At 42.0% G+C, this 23,291-nt stretch overlaps 1 protein-coding gene across 1 annotated transcript in view; it reads left to right on the top strand.

Annotated features, from left to right (window-relative positions):
• LOC102226750 (hexokinase-2-like) overlaps positions 1–22,285 on the top strand; it is a 79,198-nt gene extending 56,913 nt beyond the window's left edge. Inside the window, exons 14-18 of the mRNA XM_005802139.3 lie at positions 16,692–16,791; positions 16,933–17,116; positions 17,916–18,071; positions 20,519–20,755; positions 21,456–22,285. Coding sequence (XP_005802196.2) covers positions 16,692–16,791; positions 16,933–17,116; positions 17,916–18,071; positions 20,519–20,755; positions 21,456–21,600 — 822 coding nt within the window. The 3' untranslated portion in view covers positions 21,601–22,285. The remainder of the gene's footprint in view (positions 1–16,691; positions 16,792–16,932; positions 17,117–17,915; positions 18,072–20,518; positions 20,756–21,455) is intronic.
• The last annotated feature ends 1,006 nt before the right edge of the window (positions 22,286–23,291 follow it).

Raw genomic sequence — 23,291 nt, 5'->3', positions numbered from 1 at the left:
AGGTCATTATGATTATCAGTATGTTGACTCAATGCATGTCCAGGAAGCTCTTTGGTACTTGAAACATTGTAACTTTCATTATAAAAATGTAGAGTTCAATGAATCTTGGATCAATGAGTTTTGTCAGGAAGATAATAATTCTGTTTTAAACAATACTAGTGTTAATGAAGAAAATGAGGACATGTCCATAGATGAAAATGATGATGACCTTTTACATGACAGACAGCAACACTGCATGTTCCAGGACACTTGTCTTATGCCGGTAGATATAGGACAAGAAGCGTTGGATCTTTATGTTGACAATGTGTTGAATGTTGCACCGGGGGAAAATAATAACCCTATAAAACTGCTTTCTGATTGTACTAACGAAGCAAAATGTTTCCCTGTGTTGTTCCCATCGGGTTTTAACACATACCATGAAAAGCGGCAGTATCGTTTGACTTTAAGTCGTTATTTTAATAACAGACTTCTTCATGCTGATGGTAGATTTGCACGTAATGTGGAATATATTTTCTTTGCACAGTACATGTCAGAACTGGAGCAGGTTGTCTCTAAAGTTTCAATAGCTTTACGTAAAGGTACAAGTCATACACCTCAAAATATGAGTGAGGTTTTAAGGGATGAACAGTCCATAAGTAAGTTGTTGGAGTTTGATGATGGCTATCGTTTCTTGAAACCTATTCGAGGCACACCAGCTTTCTGGCAGACGGCTCAACGCGACTTGCTAGCTTGTGTTAGAATGTTGGGGAAGCCCACATGGTTTGCTTCTTTTTCGTCTGCAGATATGAGATGGACTAATCTGCTTTATAGCATCTTAAAGCAGGAAGGGCGAACGCAGACTTTGGAGCAGTTGCAATGGGCAGAGAAGTGTGAATTGTTGCGTCGAAACCCTGTTACTGCTGCTAGAATGTTTGATTTTAGATGGCATGTTTTTGTAAGAGAAGTCCTCATGTCTCCTGCTCATCCGATTGGAAAAATTGAAGACTACTATTATCGTGTAGAATTTCAGCAGCGTGGCTCTCCTCATTTCCATTGCCTTTTTTGGATTTCTGGTGCTCCAATTTTGGACAAGAACACAGATGAAGAGGTTATAGCATTTATTGATAAGTATGTGACATGTGAAATTCCATCCGAAGAAGATGCATTGTCTGAAGTAGTTACATCTGTACAACAGCATTCAAAACGACATTCAAAAACTTGTAAAAAGAAAAAAACTGTGTGTCGTTTTAATTTCCCTAGGCCTGTGTCGTGTCGCACATTTATATGTCGTGGTGAAAAATATCAAGATCCGGTCAAGACTTGTAAATGCAATTTGGATAAAACTGATGGTAGTGCAGATTGTGAATGTCTTGATAAGAATAAGAGGCATCCGGAACAAATGGACAGTGATGTAGCAAGCAATATTTTAACAAAGATAAAGAATGCCATTTCAGGTGACAACTGTCCATATAATACTGTGGAAGAAATGTTTGAAGGCTTGTGCATGAATCAAGATATATTTGAAACGGCATATAAACGATTTAGTAGGAATACACATGTGGTTTTGAAAAGGCAAATTAATGAAATCTGGATTAATCAATATAGTAGACCGCTGTTAAAAGCTTGGGATGCAAATATTGATATCCAGTATTGTGTTGATGCATATGCATGTTGTGTTTATATTGTATCTTATATGTCAAAAAGTGAACGTGAAATTGGTCTTCTTCTAGGAAATGCACAAAGAGAAGCAGCGAAAGAAGGTAATGTTAGTGCTAAAGAGGCTTTAAAGAGACTTGGTAGTGTCTATTTGCATAATCGTGATGTTTCTGCTCAGGAAGCAGTGTATAGACTCACCAACATGCATTTAAAGGAGTGTTCTCGGAAAGTTGTTTTTATTCCAACTGGGGATAATATTGTGAAAATGAGTTTACCCATTTCTGTTTTGAAACAAAAAGCTACATTACAGGATCTTACTCCAGAAGACATGTGGATGACTGGTATAGTTGACCGCTATAAGAACAGGCCGAATGATGATGTGTTTCCTGATATGTGCCTGGCTAAGTTTGCTTCAGAGTATCGCGTTTTGTCCAAAAATGAGAAGTGTAGAAATCCAGTAAAATTGAATAAGGATTTTGGATTTGTTGTGAAAAGAACTCGGACAAAACCAGCAGTTGTTCGTTATGCGCGTTTCTCTGAAACAAAAGAGCCAGAAAGGTTTTATCAAAGCATAATGCAGCTATTTCTGCCTTATCGCTTTGATAGTGAACTGAAACCTGCACATTGTGAAACTTTTGGTGACTTTTATCAAACTGGTGTGATTAGTTTTGTTGATGGAACAAGGCATTCAGTAAAGTCTGTTGTAGATTTAAATAGGAGTGAATTTGAAGTGGAATCTGATCATTTTGAGGCTGTGGACAATGTTACCGGTGATGTAATGCTGGAAGATGCATGGGCTGAATTGTGTCCTGAGGTTGAATTGGAACGCTTGGAATGTGTGGAATTACAAAGAGAAAGACAAATAGAAAACAGTGACCAGGAACAAATCCCTGATTTAAGTTTACAGTGTAAAGAATTTTCAGTATTTGAGAAAAGAAAAATTACTAGAACTGAAGGCCTTGCATTAATTAGATCTTTGAATGAAAAACAGTTCTCTGTTTTTTATCAAATCAGGCAGTGGTGTCTAGCCAAAGTTAATGGAAAAAATCCTGAATCACTGCATATTTTTATTACAGGTGGTGCTGGCACAGGAAAAAGTCATTTAATCAAGGCAATTGAATATGAATCCAAACGGTTATTGTCCACTGTGTGTCAGTCTCCTGACAACACATGCGTGTTACTGACAGCTCCCACCGGCATTGCCGCATATAATTTAGAAGCAACAACAATCCACACCACATTTTCTATTGGAAAGGATGTACGCCTACCGTATACTCCTTTGAGTGAAGAGAAATTAAATTCGTTGCGTGTCAAATATTGTGATCTCCAGCTTCTTATTATAGATGAAATATCGATGGTTGATCACAATCTCTTATCGTATGTTCATGGTCGATTGCGTCAGATAAAACAAACCGTAAAATCATATGGGAATATTAGTATAATTGTAGTCGGTGATATGTACCAGCTTCCACCTGTGAAAGGCAAACCACTTTATTCTGATGGTGTTGCCACAAATATATGGTCAGATTTATTTAAAATTGTAGAGTTAACTGAAATAGTTAGACAAAAAGATGCTGTGTTTTCTCAACTGCTAAACAGGATGAGAACTCGCTCCAAAGGCACAGCAATATTGGCTGATGATTTACAGATTTTAAAACGTTGTGAAACAGGTGAGGTTAGCTCAGCCTTGCACATATTCGCAACCAATAAACAAGTAAATGAGCACAATATTCATCGATTATATGAGACTTGTCCTGAATTTGTTAGCATTGGGGCACAGGACTATGTCAATGATAAAAAAACAGGAAAATTGAGGTTGTTGGAAGGAAATCATGCGAAAGCTTCAAATACTTGCTTATCGGAAGTCTTGTTATTGGGTAAAGGAGCGCGTGTTATGTTGTGTAAAAATGTGGACGTTAGCGACGGTTTGGTTAATGGTGTTTGTGGTACTGTTACAGAAATATTAATACCAGAAAAGGACAAGTTTCCTAACGTGGTATATGTTAAATTTGATAATGAATGTGTAGGCATGCAGAAGAGGAAGAGCTGCCACTATGCATCATCAGATTTGGCTGGATCTACACCCATTGGACCTGAGGAAGAGAGAGCCACTGTTAAAGGTGGCATGCGGCGACAATTTCCACTCAAGTTGGCATGGGCATGTACAGTACACAAAGTTCAAGGACTAACTGTTGACGAAGCTGTTGTTTCTTTTAGTAAAATATTTGCACCGGGACAAGCTTATGTGGCTATAAGTCGTGTAAGAAGTGTTTTAGGATTGACGATTCAAGATTTTAATGAAAAAAAGATATATTGTAAGGATGAGATTTTGGTTGCACTTCAGAGTATGACACCTCTTTTAAGTGGATCAATTCAATTGGATCGATTTAACACATCTGTTTTTACTGTATTCCTAATGAATGTGCAAAGTTTGAATCGGCATGTAAAAGATTTATCCTGTTATACAGAACATTGGAAACCAAAATGCATAGCCATAACAGAAACATGGGTGTCTTCAACCCACACGGATACAGTAAAGATAGATGGTTACAGCTTTACTAACCGTCCACGATGTTTTTCATATACTAACAGGCATCCGGAACTGATTGCGTTGCAAGACCAACAACATGGTGGTGTTGGCATCTATTGTGCAGATGATGTAGAATTTGAAATCCTACAGCAACCAGAGCTGAATTTGGAGTGTTTAGTGTATCTGTTTTGTAGTTTTAACATGGTGCTTGGGGTAATTTACCGACCGCCACTATACCCTCTGTCACTATTTAAAAATAATTTAGGTCAGTTACTTGATTGGCTTGAGAAACAAAGTGACACTATTGCACTAATTGGAGATTTCAATGACGATATTTTGAAGTCATCAACTATCACAAAATTTGTTTGTGATAAAGGATACCTCCAAATGGTTGTAGAAGCAACCACTGAAAAAGATACTTTGATAGATCATGTTTATGTTAAATCAAAGACATATAAAGTGGAGGCAGTAGTTGTGCCTACATATTTTAGTGATCATGAGGGTATAATGTGTGGTTTTACCTTGTAATCATTTTAGTAATCATGAGGGTGTAATGTGTGGTTTTAAGCTGTTGCAATCATGTGACATTATGAACATTAAAAAAAGGTTTTGCTTTCTTCATCAAAATTAATTGAAATCTTTAAGACATGAATTAATTTTTTTTATAAAATATGAATAAAATCACTTTATAGTGTGAACATTAGTATTCCAATTTACTCAAAAGTATCTTAGCAGCTGTTATTTCAGCTTTATGTGAAAAGTTAACAAAACCTTTTTAGTTGTTTATAGTTCTTTGATATTTAGTTATGTATTTAGGGGTTTCGTTTCTTGCATTAAGACAGCTTTTATGAAAGTTTGATAGTTAAATTGGTGGATACACACCCAAAAGTAATAATGTAAAAGTTACACTTTAGCAATTGGAATATTATTTATTTGTATTCATATTATCTAGTTTCCCTTTGGGATCAAAAAAGCATTTTTGAATTTGAATAATGATTAAAATGTATGTTGTTAAATCTTTGAAGCTGTTCTTAATGCAGGTTTTGCTTTACCTAGTCGCATAGCACAAAAAAAAGCAAAGGCAGTCGTTTTGGAACTCCACATTGTGGACGAGGTTCAAGTCCTTGGACTGCCCTATTGATTGTGCTGGCAATTGAAGGTAAAGGTTTAAAAGCATTAAACCTCCTTTAGTGGGAACATTGTAAAGTTACTATGATTATGAACTGAATCTATGCATAGCAGTATTATGATTCTTGTGTGATGCATGAGCTCAGAAAAAGGCTTTTTACAGCTCTGAGCATTAAGTGCTGGGCTACGGGTTTTGCTTTTCTCTGTCTTTGTGTTCCTCTCCTTTGCAGGTGTTGCTGATCCGTTGATTTGGAGCACAGAGTATTTGAACCTGGCTCTCTCCACCTTCTGGGTCGCCTTCGGCATCCACTCTGCCTTCTTGATGCTTGTGGGGTTTTGTTGCCAGGCCTCAGCTCCTCTACTTTTGCACATTTGAGTTTTGTCTTTGTTTTTGCACTTCAACTGTTCCATATGCACTCATACAAGACATCCAAGCATTAGCATTACATCACTGATACTGACATCCAATTGTTGTTTTTGTTAATAAATATTCCTTTTTATGCACTTTTACCGCTGCATGGTCTCCTGTTTTCTTATGACTTTGAGCCAGTCGTAACATACAGAAAGTGCTGTGAAATTGCATTTATATTTCTCACTGTAATGTAGTAGTTTTAACATGAATTGATTGAAAAAACATTTGTGCAAGATTTTTTTTATGTAAAATCATACAAAGTTTCAATGTAGTGTCCAATTCTGGATTTAGTCAGTCATGTTTAACCTGCTAAATAGTGTTGAATTTCAATTAGAGTTGAAATTAGTTTTATTTCAACACTAATTATTATTAGTGTTGAAATCACTTATGAGATAGGTGAAGTGTAAATAATCATAATTAAAACAATAGTTTGTATGACGTGGGTTTTCTTGTAGAAGCCTGAAACATGCAGAAAAGCGCCAGTCATGATTGCATTACACAGGCGAGCTCTGTCATTTGTAGGGCAATGCTGTGCTCTGGTGTCGAATTACTGATAGTGTCCTTATTTCAGTAATTCGACTCCAGAGGGCAGCATTGCCCTGCCCTACAAAATGACAGACATGCACTATTTAATGTGAAATTAAACAGACAATCTCTCTCAATAGTTCTGAGGGGGCGGCGCTTAGATGACGTTATAATATGGTGACAGGATTTTCAGGCCATCCCTCCAGGATCACTCATGACAAGTTTGATGCAACTCTAGTCTCCAGAGGCGCAGCCTGCTCGCCACCGCAGAAGCTCTGCCGCAGTTTCCAGCACCACCGCCCGCCAGCCACCGCAGTAGCTGTCGCATATTTTCCCCGCCCGTCCACCGGGCGACACACATGAATGCATTCGGCGGTGCTCCCCGACGACTGTCAAAAAATTTGGTGCAGATCGGTCGATGCAGGGAGGAGATAAAGCCGAGTTATTAACTTAGGGGTCGCAGTGGAGTCAAATTAAATCTCAAACCCGTTGGGCTCTTTAGAGGTGAACAAAGGTCATACATATCCAGTTTGGCGCCAATCGGATGATCTATGCCTGAATTAGAGCCAAACGTATGAATATGGCGAGGGACTGATATTCGCCATTTGGCCACGCCCACACGGTTCAGCCAGCAGCGAGCATTGACAGAGTTTATCATCCGAATCATCTTGATTAGGTCAAGAGAGCCATAAACGGAGCTTTCCAAGTAAAAAAACGGCACTTCCTGTTCTGAGGGGGCGGGGCTTAGATGACGTCATAATATGATGACATAGGGTCGTCAAGGATCCCACCAGGGTCACTCGTGCAAAGTTTGGTGCAGAAGCTATCGACCGTTCACAGTAAAATACAAGACTTCCTGTTGTCAGAGGGCGTGGCCTACGTGATGTCATCATTTGACCATTGGATATTATTGGACACAAGATAATGATCAATAACTCAAACTTTGGTGTCTCTGTGAGTTTTTGTGTTAGAATTACAAATTATTTAATTTTTTCCTCTTCAATTCAACATTGAACTGTCATTCGTTAGGGCAATGCTGCCCTCTGGTGTCGAATTACTGAAATTACTGAAATAGTTTCATTATTTCAGTAATTCGACACCAGAGGGCAGCAATGCCCTACACATGACAAAGCCCTTTGTATTACACAGTCGATCACAGGGGAACTTTGAGCCTTGCTAACCCCCCTTCCACCTGTTCAAATGTCACCATATTGATAACTTTAAATCAGACATGCCTTATGATCAGACTGACCGAGTTTGAAGCCGATCAATCGAAATCCCTAGGAGGAGTTCGATCAAATGCAAAGGCTGTAAACGTCAAAATCGAGGTCAAATGAACTTCAATCTAAAATGGCCGACTTCCTGTTGGGTTTAGAGCATCGCTCTAAGAGACTTTTTTGTACGTCCTGACAAGATACACATGTGTACCAAGTTTCGTAATTCTAGGTTTAAGCATGGCTTGGGGCTGTTCATTTAAAATACTCTAGGGGTCGCTATAGAAAAATTAGGCCACGCCCACCAAATATCGCTATGGATTCCTGTTGGCGGGTCTATAAGGATCCATCCTAGTGAGTTTGGAGCAGCTCACCCCGAAACTGTGGAATTCAGAGCCAAACAAAATTCGATGGCGTTCGCAACGCCGCCACGCCCACCTGCTTCATCGCAGCCGGTCGGGGTTGGAATCCACAACACACCAACATGTCTTCTGTCTCTGGACACAGTTTCATGTTGATTAGGTCAAAGGGCTAAGATAGCGACCGTTCACAGTAAAACATTACACTTCCTGCTCTCAGGGGGCGTGGCCTACGTAAAAAAAAAATTTCACTGCAGGGTATTATAGGACACCCGATGACGATCAATCACTGAAAGTTTGGTCCCTCTATGTGTTTTTTTATAGGAAATATAAGAGGTTTTTGTTTCATGGCGTGTAGGTGAACTTTGACCCCTGGTAACCCCCCTTCAACATGCTCCAAAACTCACCAATTTGATAACTTTAAATCAGACATGCCTTATGATCAGACTGACCGAGTTTGAAGCCGATCAATCGAAATCCCTAGGAGGAGTTCGATCAAATACGAAGGCTGTAAACGGCCAAATCAGGGTCCGAAATGGACCTTCAATCCAACATGGCCGACTTCCTGCGATACTTGCACTATGACATTACTTGTAAATTCTGAGCGTCTTAGTGAGCTCTACAACTGTACCGAATTTCAAGTCTCTACGATGAAGTAAGTGAATAGCAATGGGTCTTTTGAAAATTGCTAGTTGCTGCCGTTGAGCAATTTTTTTTGCGATTTTTGCGGCGACCTTAAAATTCAAAATTTTTAAACCGCCTAGTCGCTTCCGCCAAGTTTGGTGAGTTTTTGAATATGATAAAGCCCCCAAAAAGGCACACGAAGAGGGGGGCAGAATCGTAAGAATAATTAAAGCTGCAAGCAGCCTCGGGCGGCCCTCGCAGCAAGCGCCGCTCCGGCCTATTGGCCACCGCGGGGGTTCCGGCCACCGCAGAAGCTCTCGCGCGTTTTCCAGAGCCGCAGCCCGCTCGCCAGTGCGGAAGCTCCGGCGCAGTCTCCAGCACCGCCGCCCGCCAGCCGCCGCAGAAGCTGTCGCGCATTTTCCCCGCCCGTCCACCGGGCGACACGCGTGAATGCGTTCGGCGGCGCTCCCCGACGACTGTCGAAAAATCTGGCGCAGATCGGTCGATGCGTCGAGGAGATACGGCCGATGTATCAACTTAGGGGGCGCAGTGGAGTCAAATTACATCTCAAACCCGTTGGGCTCTTTAGAGGTGAACAAAGGTCATACCTATCCAGTTTGGCGCCAATCGGATGATCTATGCGTGAATAAGAGCCAAACGTATGCATATGGCGAGGGACTGATATTCGCCATTTTGCCACGCCCACACGGTTCAGCCAGCAGCGAGCATTGACAGAGTTTATCATCCGAATCATCTTGATTAGGTCAAGAGAGCCATAAACGGAGCTTTCCAAGTAAAAAAATAGCACTTCCTGTTCCGAGGGGGCGGGGCCTAAGTGATGTCATCATTTGACCATTGGATATTATTGGACACTCGATTATGATCAATCACTCGAACGTTGGTGTCTCTGTGAGTTTTTGTGTTAGAATTACTAATTATTTAATTTTTTCCTCCATTACAACATTGAACTTTCATTCCGTAGGGCAATGCTGCCCTCTGGTGTCGAATTACTGAAATAATGAAACTATTTCAGTGGGCAGCAGAGGGCAGCATTGCCCTACAAACAACGAACATGGACTGTTTATTATGTAATTACACAGAAGATCTCTCTAATTCATTCTGAGGGGGCGGGGCTTAGATGACGTCATAATATGATGACATAGCATTGTCAGGCATCACACCAGGATGAGTCAGGCCAAGTTTGGTGCAGCTCGTTCGAAATATGTGGAATCTAGAAGCAAACGTATGGCATCGGCCTTACAGGTCACTTCGCCACGCCGCCACAGCCAGCTGCTTCATCGCAGCCAGTCAGGGCTTGAATCCTCAACACACCAACATGTCTTCTGTCTCTGGACACAGTTTAATATTGATTATGTCAAAGGGCTAAGATAGCGACCGTTCACAGTAAAACATGACACTTCCTGTTCTCAGGGGGCGTGGCCTAAGTGATGTCATCATTTGACCACAGGGTATTTTTGGACACCTAATGATGATCAATAATTTAAAGTTTGGCATCTCTGTGAGTTTCTGTGCAGGATATATAAGAGTTTCGTGTTTCATGGCGAGTAGGTGAACTTTGACCCCTGGTAACCCCCTTCAGCAAGCTCAGGCAGAATCGTAAGAATAATAATAAGAAACAGTACAGATACAATAGGCCTTCGCAGCGCTTTGCTGCTCGGGCCTAATAATAAGAAACAGTACAGATACAATAGGCCTTCGCAGCGCTTTGCTGCTCGGGCCTAATTAAAGCTGCAAGCAGCCTCGGGCGGCCCTCGCAGCAAGCGCCGCTCCGGCCTATTGGCCACCGCGGGGGTTCCGGCCACCGCAGAAGGTCTCGCACGATTTCCAGAGCCGCAGCCAACTCCCGACCGCAGAAGCTCCGCCGCAGTTTTCAGCACCGCCGCCCGCTAGCCACCGCAGAAGCTGTCGCGCATTTTCCCCGCCCGTCCACCGGGCGACACGCGTGAATGCGTTCGGCGGCGCTCCCCGACGACTGTCAAAAAATGTGGCGCAGATCGGTCGATGCGTCGAGGAGATACAACCCATGTATTAACTTAGGGGGCGCAGTGGAGTCCAAATTACATTTCAACCTCGTTGGGCTCTTTAGAGGTGAACAAAGGTCATACAGATCCAGTTTGGCGCCAATCGGATGATCTATGCGTGAATAAGAGCCAAACGTATGCATATGGCGAGGGACTGATATTCGCCATTTGGCCACGCCCACGCGGTTCAGCCAGCAGCGAGCATTGACAGAGTTTATCATCCGAATCATCGTGATTAGGTCAAGAGAGCCATAAACAGAGCTTTCAAGGAAAAAAATGGCACTTCCTGTTGTGAGGGGGCGGGGCTTAGATGACGTCATAATGTGATGACGTACGATCGACGGGCATACCACCAGGAATTACTCATGGCAAAGTTTGATGCAGCTCGGTCAAAATATGTGGAATGTAGAGGCAAACGTATACGAACGGCGTTGCCGCCATTGAAAACACTTGGGACTTTAAAGCAAGCGAGATCAACTTCCTATCTGTCATCCAACACAGAATCAACTTGATTAGGTCAAGAGAGCCATAAACAGAGCTTTCCAAGGAAAAAAACGGCACTTCCGGTTCCGAGGGGGCGGGGCTTAGATGACGTCATAATGTGATGACGTAGGATTGACGGGCAAGCCTCCAGGATCACTCAGGCCAAGTTTGATGCAGCTCGGTCAAAATATGTGGAATGTAGAGGCAAACGTATATGAACGGCGTTGCCGCCATTGAAAACTCTTGGCACTTTAAAGCAAGCGAGATCAACTTCCTATCTGTCATCCAACACAGAAGCAACTTGATAAGGTCAAGAGAGCCATAAACAGAGCTTTCCAAGGAAAAAAACGGCACTTCCGGTTCCCAGGGGGCGGGGCTTAGATGACGTCATAATGTGATGACTTAGGATTGACGGGCAAGCCTCCAGGATCACTCAGGCCAAGTTTGATGCAGCTCGGTCGAAACATGTGGAATCTAGAAGCAAACGTATGGCATCGGCGTTACAGGTCACTTCGCCACGCCGCCACGCCCAGCTGCTATCTCAAAGCCGGTCGGGGTTGGAATCCTCAACACACCAACATGTCTTCTGTGTCTGGACACAGTTTCATGTTGATTAGGTCAAAGGGCTAAGAGAGCGACCGTTCACAGTAAAACATGACACTTCCTGTTCTCAGGGGGCGTGGCCTAAGTGATGTCATCATTTGACCATATGGTATTGTAAGCCACCTGATGTCGATCAATCACTGAAAGTTTGGTCCCTCTATGTGCTTTTGTATAGGAAATATAAGAGTTTCGTGTTTCATGGCGAGTAGGTGAACTTTGACCCCTGCTAACCCCCCTTCAACATGCTCCAAAACTCACCAATTTGATAACTTTAAATCAAACATGCCTTATGATCAGACTGACCAAGTTTGAAGTCGATCAATCGAAATCCCTAGGAGGAGTTCGATCAAATACGAAGGCTGTAAACGTCAAAATCGAGGTAAAAAATGGACGTTCAATACAAAATGGCCGACTTCCTGTGATAGTTGGCTTATAACATTAAATGTAAGTTCTGAGTCTTTTGGTGAGCTCTACATGTGTACCAAATTTCATGTCTCTACGATGAAGTACGTTCATACCATTGTGTCAACAGAAAATTGCTAGTTGCTGCCGTTCAGCAATTTTTTTTGCGATTTTTGCGACAACCTTAAAATTCAAAATTTTTAAATTTTCTAGTCGCCACCGCCAAGTTTGGTGAGTTTTTGAATATGATAAAGCCCCCAAAAAGGCGCCTCTTTGGGGGGCAGAATCGTAATAATAATAATAAGAAACAGTACAGAAACAATAGGCCTTCGCAGCGCTTTGCTGCTCGGGCCTAATTAAAGCTGCAAGCAGCCTCGGGCGGCCCTCGCAGCAAGCGCCGCTCCGGCCTATTGGCCACCGCGGGGGTTCCGGCCACCGCAGAAGCTCTCGCTCGGTTTCCAGAGCCGCAGCCCGCTCCCCACCGCGGAAGCTCCGCTGCAGTTTCAAGCACCGCCGCCCGCCAGCCGCCGCAGAAGCTGTCGCGCATTTTCCCCGCCCGTCCACCGGGCGATACGCGTGAATGCGTTCGGCGGTGCTCCCCGACGACTGTCAAAAAATCTGGTGCAGATCGGTCGATGCGTCGAGGAGATACGGCCGATGTATTAACTTAGGGGGCGCAGTGGAGTCAAATTACATTTCAACCTCGTCGGGCTCTTTAGAGGTGAACAAAGGTCATACAAATCCAGTTTGGCGCCAATCGGATGATCTATGCCTGAATAAGAGCCAAACGTATGTATATGGCGAGGGACTGATATTCGCCATTTGGCCACGCCCACACGGTTCAGCCAGCAGCGAGCATTGACAGAGTTTATCATCCGAATCATCTTGATTAGGTCAAGAGAGCCATAAACAGAGCTTTCCAAGTAAAAAAATAGCACTTCCTGTTCCGAGGGGGCGGGGCCTAAGTGATGTCATCATTTGACCATTGGATATTATTGGACACTCGATTATGATCAATCACTGAACGTTTGGTGTCTCTGTGAGTTTTTGTGTTAGAATTACTAATTATTTAATTTTTCCTCCATTACAACATTGAACTTTCATTCCGTAGGGCAATGCTGCCCTCTGGTGTCGAATTACTGAAATAATGAAACTATTTCAGTGGGCAGCAGAGGGCAGCATTGCCCTACAAACAACGAACATGGACTGTTTATTATGTAATTACACAGAAGATCTCTCTAATTCATTCTGAGGGGCGGGGCTTAGATGACGTCATAATATGATGACATAGCATTGTCAGGCATCACACCAGGATGAGTCAGGCCAAGTTTGGTGCAGCTCGGTCGAAACATGTGGAATCTAGAAGCAAACGTATGGCATCGGCGTTACAGGTCACTTCGCCACGCCGCCACACCCAGCTGCTTCATCGCAGCTGGTCAAGGCTTGGATCCACAACACACCAACATGTCTTCTGTCTCTGGACACAGTTTCATGTTGATTAGGTCAAAGGGCTAAGATAGCGACCGTTCACAGTAAAACATGACACTTCCTGTTCTCAGGGGGCGTGGCCTAAGCGATGTCATAATTTCACCACAGGGTATTTTAGGACACCTATTGATGATCAATAACAGAACGTTTGGTCCCTCTATGTGTTTTTATATAGGAAATATAAGAGTTTCGTGTTTCATGGCGAGTAGGTGAACTTTGACCCCTGGTAACCCCCCTTCAGCAAGCTCATACAGTCACCAATTTGATAACTTTAAATCAGACATGCCTTATGATCAGACTGACCGAGTTTGAAGCCGATCAATCGAAAACCCTAGGAGGAGTTCGATCAAATGCAAAGGCTGTAAACGTCAAAATCGAGGTCAAATGAACTTCAATCTAAAATGGCCGACTTCCTGTTGGGTTTAGAGCATGGCTCTAAGAGACTTTTTTGTACGTCCCGACAAGATACACATGTGTACCAAGTTTTGTAATTCTAGGTTTAAGCATGGCTTGGGGCTGTTCATTTAAAATACTCTAGGGGTCGCTATAGAAAAATTAGGCCACGCCCACCAAATATCGCTATGGATTCCTGTTCGGGGATGGATAAGGATCCATCCTAGTGAGTTTGGAGCAGCTCACCCCGAAACTGTGGAATTCAGAGCCAAACGAAATTCGATGGCGTTCGCAACGCCGCCACGCCCACCTGCTTCATCGCAGCCGGTCGGGGTTGGAATCCACAACACACCAACATGTCTTCTGTCTCTGGACACAGTTTCATGTTGATTAGGTCAAAGGGCTAAGATAGCGACCGTTCACAGTAAAACATTACACTTCCTGCTCTCAGGGGGCGTGGCCTACATAAAAAAAAAATTTCACTGCAGGGTATTTTAGGACACCTGATGTCGATCAATCACTGAAAGTTTGGTCCCTCTATGTGTTTTTGTATAGGAAATATAAGAGGTTTTTGTTTCATGGCGTGTAGGTGAACTTTGACCCCTGCTAACCCCCCTTCAACATGCTCCAAAACTCACCAATTTGATAACTTTAAATCAGACATGCCTTATGATCAGACTGACCGAGTTTGAAGCCGATCAATCGAAATCCCTAGGAGGAGTTCGATCAAATACGAAGGCTGTAAACGTCAAAATCGAGGTCCAAAATGGACCTTCAATACAAAATGGCCGACTTCCTGCGATACTTGCACTATGACATTACTTGTAAATTCTGAGCGTCTTAGTGAGCTCTACAACTGTACCGAATTTCAAGTCTCTACGATGAAGTAAGTGAATAGCAATGGGTCTTTTGAAAATTGCTAGTTGCCGCCGTTGAGCAATTTTTTTTGCGATTTTTGCGGCGACCTTAAAATTCAAAATTTTTAAACCGCCTAGTCGCTTCCGCCAAGTTTGGTGAGTTTTTGAATATGATAAAGCCCCCAAATGGGCCCACGAAATGGGTGGAAGAATAATAATAAAACAGTACAGATACAATAGGCCTTCGCAGCGCTTTGCTGCTCGGGCCTAATAAGCTTTTTGTTGCCTCGGACCTCCAGGGAGGACTTGTTGGATTCACAGCGAGAAAGGCGGCAGTGAAAGACACATTTTTATTTTCCCTGGACGTGTTTAGGTCACTCTTATCAAACCAAACGATGTGCTTGAATTTTTTCTTTTCTTTAACAACTTAAATCTAATCGTTTTGTGGAAACAAACAAACCTCTTTATCTTCCCAGTTGGAAATAATCTATGTCTCTTCCTGGAAACTGTCACACAAATTCAGATTTCTGCTCGTTACTGGTCCAATTTTTAAACCACTTCCTTGTTTACGTGGTCTTTGCTGTGGAAACAGTGCGCAATAGTTCTCAAGGAAAATTTGGACTTTATTTTTGATAAATTTACCTTTTACTACGGCGGACAGTTTGATCTAATTACAAAGTTTCAAAGTGGTTTTACAAAAAGCGAGAGTTCAGTCTCAAATATTGCTGAAGGCGTTCACATGGACGAGGTTTCGGATTGATCTTTATTTCTCCAGGTAAGCACAGAGCTCTGCTGCTTTAACATTGACCTGGACACTATTAGCTGGTCACTATATATTGAAAAGTTTAAGGGTTGTGAGTCAAAACTAATAACAATTATTATTAGTTTTTTTTTTCTTTTAAAGGGTTGGTACAGAATCTAAGACGGAGTGAGTGAACAGAGAAATGTTTCCTTGCCTCTTAGTTCCAGCAGTCAGCAGCTAAAGAGTGTGAAATTACAACAGAGGCCCTGGCTAATTCCTGGTTAGGATACAGAACACTGGTCAAGGTGGAAAAAAGTGTCAAACTTGTTCTTCTTATTTATTTATTTTTATGTGGCCTTCAATCCAATCTCTGCTTCAGCTTCCTGACAATTTCTCTTGCCCTTACTTTTTTACGTAAGTTTGTTTACTGAAGCAGATCTCGGTTGGATGCTTAAAAATTAAGTCATGGTCAAAATGTGATGAGTGGAAGAAAAGCTTCAGGTTTATGCATAATCATTTGAGATGCGGCGGGAAAACAGAGGAGAGAGAAAAAACAGCAAGATGCAGAAAGAGAGTTAGCAAAAGGACCTTTTAGTAAGTAACCCCACTGTTATTGATTACCACTTCAAAACTTTTAGGCATATTTGATGTGAGTGTTTCCAGTAGGCTGCTACATGCGGACGAAGGTAACTAAATCTCATTTTTTGTAAGCCTTTACCAGCTTTTTACATGAAGCAACTGAAATGTTTGCCAATATAAGGCAAGAAATCCCACTTATTAACCTGACAGGGCAGGTTGACCTATGAAGTGAAAACCATTTCAGGTGACGACCTCTTGAAGCTCATCAAGAAAATGCAGAGTGTGTGCAAAGCAGTAATCACAGCAAAAGGTTGTTACTTTGAAGAAACTAGAATATAAGGGGTATTTTCAGTTGTTTTACACTTTTTTGTTTAGTGCATATTTCCACATGTGTTATTCATAGTTTTGATGCCTTCAGTGTGAATCTACAATGTCAATAGTCATGAAAATAAAGGAAACTCATTGAATTAAAAGGTGTGTCCAAACTTTTGGTCTGTACTGTATATATAATCTGTATTTTACTTTTTTCCCCTCCCAAGCTCTCATTGTTTTTTTTTTCTTTGTTTCTTTCTTACAGAATTTCACGCTAACACTTGAACATTTTATTATTATTTATCTTTTCCTAATTTTTTGTTTTTTTACTGTAAATTGGGTTTGTGTTTCTTCCACATCCAGAAATTTGACCTAAGCTTTGTAGCGGTGGTGAACGACACGGTGGGGACCATGATGACCTGTGCCTATCAGGACCCCAAATGTGAGCTGGGCCTTATTGTAGGTAAGTCTGTCTGTTCCTGTTCTTTCCTGCTTGATTTAAAATAACAATAATAATAATAACGTGCTCACTGTGGCCAATGTGTTTGTAAATGTGACGTTTTTATCAGGACTTGTCTAAGAGCCGTCGTTTTTTTTACATCAGGCACAGGGACCAACGCCTGCTACATGGAGGAAATGCACAACATTGAAACGGTGGAGGGAAATCAAGGCCGCATGTGCGTCAACGTGGAGTGGGGAGCATTCGGCGAAAACGGTGAACTGGACGACTTTTGCACAGAGTTTGATCGTGCTGTCGACGAGTCCTCCAACTACCCTGGGAAGCAGAGGTACGTGAAAATCAGGAATAAGAGCAAACACAAGAATAAAAAGTGTAAGACATGATGAGACTTAAAATACCTTTCATTGATTTAATTGATTTTATTTGACCAAATTCTAGATTTTACACTGTGTTCCAAATTATTATGCAAATTGGATTAAAGTGTCATAAAGATAAAATTTTTAGTTGTGCTATTAAGTTTATAGATGGTATTGTGTGTCAGGGCTCTTTGAATCACTATAATAAATTTCAGAGCTGGTTGATTAGTTTGTCTGGTGAGGAATTGCTTTGTAGAAATCAGTTTTCATTTTGACATTAAAGAGTTTTTTCATACGTTTTTTTTTGTCAAAAAAAGCCAAATTTAGTTTGGTTTGTAAAAGCAATGAAGATGGTAAAACATTCAGGAGGATAGATAATTATCATAGACCCTGGATGTGTTTAATTGTAATATAACAAAATAAAAATCCTACTTTGGGTCAATCTACATTGTTTACTACTTACATTCGTTTGAACCTCTTGAATATTTTTCTGTCGGTTTTGACAGTGAAGCTTCTTCTCTCTTCCGCTGCTGCTGCGTTCGGTTCACATGGCTGAATTTGAAAACTGAACACCTTTGTGCTGCTCTTTAATCACACCTTAAACTTGCATCTGCAATAAGTGACATAAGTGAATCTGCCATGTCATCAAAAAAAAAAAAAAAGAGCTGTGTGCAGACAGTGGAAAAAATGGCTGTGAAGAAAAATGTCTGACTGTACATAATAATGTTGTGTGGGTGTGAAATCCTTTTGTTGTATGTCTTATTTTTGAAGATATGAGAAGATGATCAGTGGCATGTACCTGGGAGAGATAGTGAGGCATGTGCTGATGGATTTCACCACCAAAGGTCTGCTGTTCAGGGGCAAAATGTCGGAGCGGCTGAAGACCAGGGGCATCTTCGAGACCAAGTTCCTGTCACAGGTTGAAAGGTGAAGTATCCAAACAATACAACCGAGCCAGTGAAGGCTGCACCATATGTCACTCAAACCGGCTCTCACCGACGGGACACTAAACTAAACTAGTGTTTTGACACTAGTTAAGAAGAGACATAATCCAGAACACACATTGTTGTTGAAGATTCTTGTTTTTTTTCCTGTTTAGTTTTATTAGATCCCTTTGTTTTCCAGAGGTAGACGTTAATACGAGATGGAATGAAACTCTGTCACAAAGTGGACATAAAGTCCACAAGAGACCAGCGATATTCAGCTCTTGGAAAACACTGACATGTTCCGTCGTTTGTCAGCTGGCTGTCCGTGTTTCCAGCTGGAGTCTGCAGAGGAGAGCGATGTGATGCGAGATAGGCTCCGTGTGTGGGAGGGAAACCAACACGGAAGACATAAACACACACGGGTCCGGTTAAAATTTCAGTCACACTTGACAGATTTTTTGGACGCCGGCGTGACCGCCACGGACGCACTTATGAGCTCAGTGGGCATGTGTCAAAATGAACGCATGAGATTTTATTTGCCTGGGTCCTATTGGATACGTTTGTGATTCAATTGTAGTTTCATACATTAAGAAAAAAGAGAAAATCTATGTGAATGTGACGTGGAGTTAGATTAGCGATTCATCTCTCCAGCAAGACTCAGGATTTGGTGGAAGACGTCCCTTGTAGTTCGTCGCTAGGTGAACAGGCAAAGAAGATGACAGGAAGTGGCGGGACGATGGCGTTGCATGTTTTCCAGTGACTTATCGCGTGAACAAACCTATTCACGTGTGATTTTTAATCGTGCTTCTTATTTAAAGGAAACACCGCAATTGCAAAATTGTGTTTTTTTGGTATTTAATGAATATTGACAAAGATTTGCGCTCACTTGTACTCTAAACGCAGCCACTGCTAACTGCAGCCTGTACACACGGCTTCTAAAGCGGGCCAGCTGTCGAAGCGTGACGTCTTCCTCCGTTATCAGCCATACTTTTTGTGTCGGTGGCCCCAGGAGCTCCAGTCATTAACAAAAGCCTTCCTCTTGATTATACTTCCCCCCAGGAGGCCCTGGTCTTGCATGGAGCTTAAATCTGAGGGCCAAGGATTGACATTTTATTTTTCTTCTATTATAGAGTAATCAGACCAGCAGTTGTCACCTTCTGACTAACCTTCCTGCTGACGGAGTTAAAGCCTCTTTAAGCCTCGCGCAAATCCAACGTGTTGCTTCTGACGTCAACACTCTATTTTTAATTCCCATTTAAGGCGTTTATTCATGAGTTTGCTTCATGTCACATCTGTTTCACATCAAGTGAAGCTGCCGACTGATCACAGAAGTTAGCTAATCGCTGTGCAATTCAGCCTGTTTGATTCCAGCTTTGAGCTGGTTGGTTGGAGAACAAACAGGACAAAGACCCAGGAACGCAGCAGACGCTTCATGAATTGTAGAGAAGTACGGTTAAGTTACATCAAATCATCCCAAGCTTTCAACATCGGTCAACAAAGTCATAGTTGAAAGAAATCCCGCTCGCAGTTTGACACAAACCATGTTGGAGATTGGAGAGAAGGTGCTTTGGTCAGACGAGACCAAAATGGAAGGAAATGCAGAAAGGTACACATAGCGAACATGGTGGTGACGGTTTCATACTGTGGGGATTCGTTTCCTCTCTAAAGGTGGAGAAGCTGGTTTGACTTGATGGGAAAATGGGTTCAGAGGAGGGCGAAATCCAACACCGTATTTATTTTTCTTTTACCTTTAATTATCCATGTAAGTTGATTGAGAATAAATTCTCGTTTTGAACAACGACCTGTTCAGGAAACATTCCAACTTCATGCAGCAGCGCATCATATGGGGGGAAACAGAAGAATATCATAAAACAAAAAGGAAAAAGAGGATAAAAATACAGCCATGTTTCTGCTGACCAAATGTACTATAATTCACATACACGTCATTGGTTTTTAAAAGAAGCCATGTTGATTATGTTTATGATTTTTACCGAGTTGATTAAAGTTGATATTATAGTGAACAGTTTTGTTTTTTTTTGTTAAGTTGTTTCAGCCATTGGGTGCAGCAAAATGAAAAGCAGGAAAAAAATCATAAAAGCAAGGGAACTTGATTTGGCTGAAAGTTTTAATGTTGGTGGAAAGGTTGCAACAGCTGCTGAATTACACTAAATATGCAGCCAGAGTTACAACAGAATGCTTTAGCTCAAAATATAGCCATTTCTTATAATAGCCCAAAGTTCACAGTTCAGTCTACTTGAGAATCAGTAACAAGACGCCTGTTCAGACACCTTCCGTCTAATCAGTCATATTTTTAAATGCTAAAACCAGAAAAAGTGGGAGAACAATTTCCAAACGTTTTGCTCTGCATTTTAATAACAAATCTTGTTGGGGGGAGGAAGCACCTGCAGTTGTCCAGTACGGGTCCCTGAACTGCCCCTGTTCCCACAGCGACCGGCTGGCCATGCGTCAGGTCCGCTCCATCCTGCAGCACCTGGGCCTCACCGGCTCCACGTGCGACGACAGCGTCCTGGTGAAGGAGGTGTGCAGCGTCGTGGGTCGCCGTGCAGCGCAGCTCTGCGGCGCCGGTTTGGCCGCTCTTGTCGACAAGATCCGGCAGAACCGCAACCTGAACCAGCTGTCCATCACGGTGGGAGTGGATGGTACCCTTTATAAGACCCATCCACAGTAAGGAACATTTTAATTTATTGAAGGTGGTCACGTTGGTTTCACCTACGCTGTGTTCCCAATTGTTAAGCGAGTTTTAATTTTAAGGAGTAGTCTTCTCTGTTAATTTAATGGGTTTTAAACCTCAAACATGAACCCTTAAAGGGGCAGCGTTGTGTATTCTCCAAGCACGTAGTGCCATTTTATAGCACAATCTAACTTCTACCTTGAGTTGTTATAAAAATGCTATATAAATCACATGTGACGTAAAATAAATTTGACTTCGTAATTTAACGCCAAGAAATTGGATCTATGTCTAGTCAAGAAAAACTCATATTCTTTCTGAAACTCCGCCTTCAGGAAGTCACCACAACATGGCTCCTCTATTAACTCTTTAGCATCATTTTTACCAGCATTTCACTAAGACGTAGCTCCTATAATGAGCTCAGCAGACGCTCAGTTCTACCAGGTGTTTGCTAATTGCTGCTAGCTAGTCTGAAGGAGCTGAGTGGGTTAATAACATTGACTTGATGTAAAGCTGAAAAAAGTTGATTTTACATAACACTGCCCCTTTAAATAAGTGAGTTACCGATTAATTAATCGTGATGAATTCACAGCAGCCCCTTGACTAATCAGATTCAAATTTTTAAGCACTCAACGGCCCTACTGCGAAGTCTTAACCTTTGTGTTTTGCTCTCCGCTCCCTCCTCGTGCTCTGAAGTTTCTCGAGGATCATGCAGGAGACCCTGCAGGACCTGGCCCCGCAGTGCGAGGTGACGTTCCTCAAGTCGGAGGACGGCAGCGGGAAAGGAGCGGCGCTCATCACGGCCGTGGCCTGCAGGCTGAAGAGCGAGCAGCTGCTGTGAAACCTGCAAAAACCTCTTACTGTGGGTCGACGCGCGCTTCTGTTGAGTCGGTCGTCATTCTGCAGTCTTTAGCGTTTTGTTTCGACGTGAGCGCGTTCACACGAGGGCGTGCGTTTAGCGGCACGAGGCGAAGCTGTGACGGAGGTTCGTTCGGGTGCAAGCTGAGCTGGGAAATCACAGCTCTGCTGGTAACGAACCCGCACCTTCAGTGAGACCCCACTGTTACGAGCTCCTTGCTTTTGCTTTACACTCCGTCGTTGTCTTTTACTTTTATATTAGTTCTGTTTTTTTTTGGATGAAACTTTTACTGTCTGGCAAGTTTAGAAAAGCACATTCCTGAACCAAAGAGAAGCAAACCAATACATTCAGCAGGTAAATGAAGCAATAGTTTTTCTTTTCTTTCATTCTTTGTCATTTTATTTAAGTTTTAAAGCAATTTGACTTTGTTACAGGAAGCTTCAGAAAATATGCAAAATTGTGATGAAATGTTTTTAAGCGATGGTATGTTTTTAAAATTTAAACACTAGCCACAGATCGGAAACATGAAGATGTTTTAGAAATTGCTGAGGCTCCACATAACCGGAGGTATAAATAATTCATGCTGTGCAGTTGTGATTGTAGCAAGCATATTATGATGGGCTGTGAAAAATATCAACTCCAAATAAAGTGAGAAATTGCCAGTGTCTTTATTATTATTATTTTTTTTTTTATCAATAAAACCAAGATTACCCCAACATGGGCTCACTTTATTGCTGGGATGTTGAGAGAATAAAGAGAACAATCTGCACCTTCATAATTGGCCCAATCAGTTTAATTTGTAGTTTTTCTCTTCACAAAGCCTTTTGTAATTGGCTTTTTTAAATCAAGCGATTACCTTACAATGGAAAACTGCCCTGAATACACATCATCAGACAGCTCTGGAAACACTGTAACGTGTGTGATCTTCATTTTCACTGTTTTCATCCAACCAAACCCAACTCAGTAAATCTTACTTGGCTACGCACTGTTTTTTCTTCTTCTTGTTTTGATTCTTTTTTTTTTTTTCCTTCCTGTGTTTAGTTATTACCGTGGAGACCAGCAGCAGGTCGCTGCCTGGTCTTTTGTCATTTTTAGATTTGGGTATGTGCAAGCCAACAAACGTCAGCTGGTGGCCGGGTTCAGAAACAGGCTCACAGCAAACTGCTAAAAATGTCCATGAAAGCCTCCGTAGAGCTGGAGACGTTGCAGCACATCACAAAGACTGTGGGGGGGGAAATGAAAAGTTTTACATCAAAGCCCTGACCAACGCTGCGTTTTTTTGTTGTTTTTTTTCTCATCTGGTTTCAAACCTGAGTGAAGTTGTGTGTGTGCTGCTTTGGCTTTGAAGAAGCCATAGCACAACACACAGCACACACAATTTTTTCTGCACAAACGTGTTAATTGACACCCATTTCGTCTGTTTTGAGGAAGGTCTGGGCGGGGGAGCTGGTTGACCTTTGATGACCTCTAGAAACATTTCTTTATATCTTTAAAATGATAGCAAACAAAAAATTTGCTGCACAAACGTTTGACACCAATTTTATCTGATTTGAAGAAGCTGGGGGGACAAACTTCACTCAGGTTGCTTTCAATCCCAGATGCAATTGCGAAAATATATTTTTATAGACCGGCTGGAGGTTCTGACCCATATTTTTCCTCCTTTCTTGGAGTAG

This window comes from Xiphophorus maculatus, chromosome 11 (genome assembly GCF_002775205.1).
Source record: "Xiphophorus maculatus strain JP 163 A chromosome 11, X_maculatus-5.0-male, whole genome shotgun sequence".
Lineage (NCBI taxonomy): Eukaryota > Metazoa > Chordata > Actinopteri > Cyprinodontiformes > Poeciliidae > Xiphophorus > Xiphophorus maculatus.
Note: the sequence above shows the minus strand (reverse complement) of the source record. Positions and strands in the feature narration are given on the sequence as shown.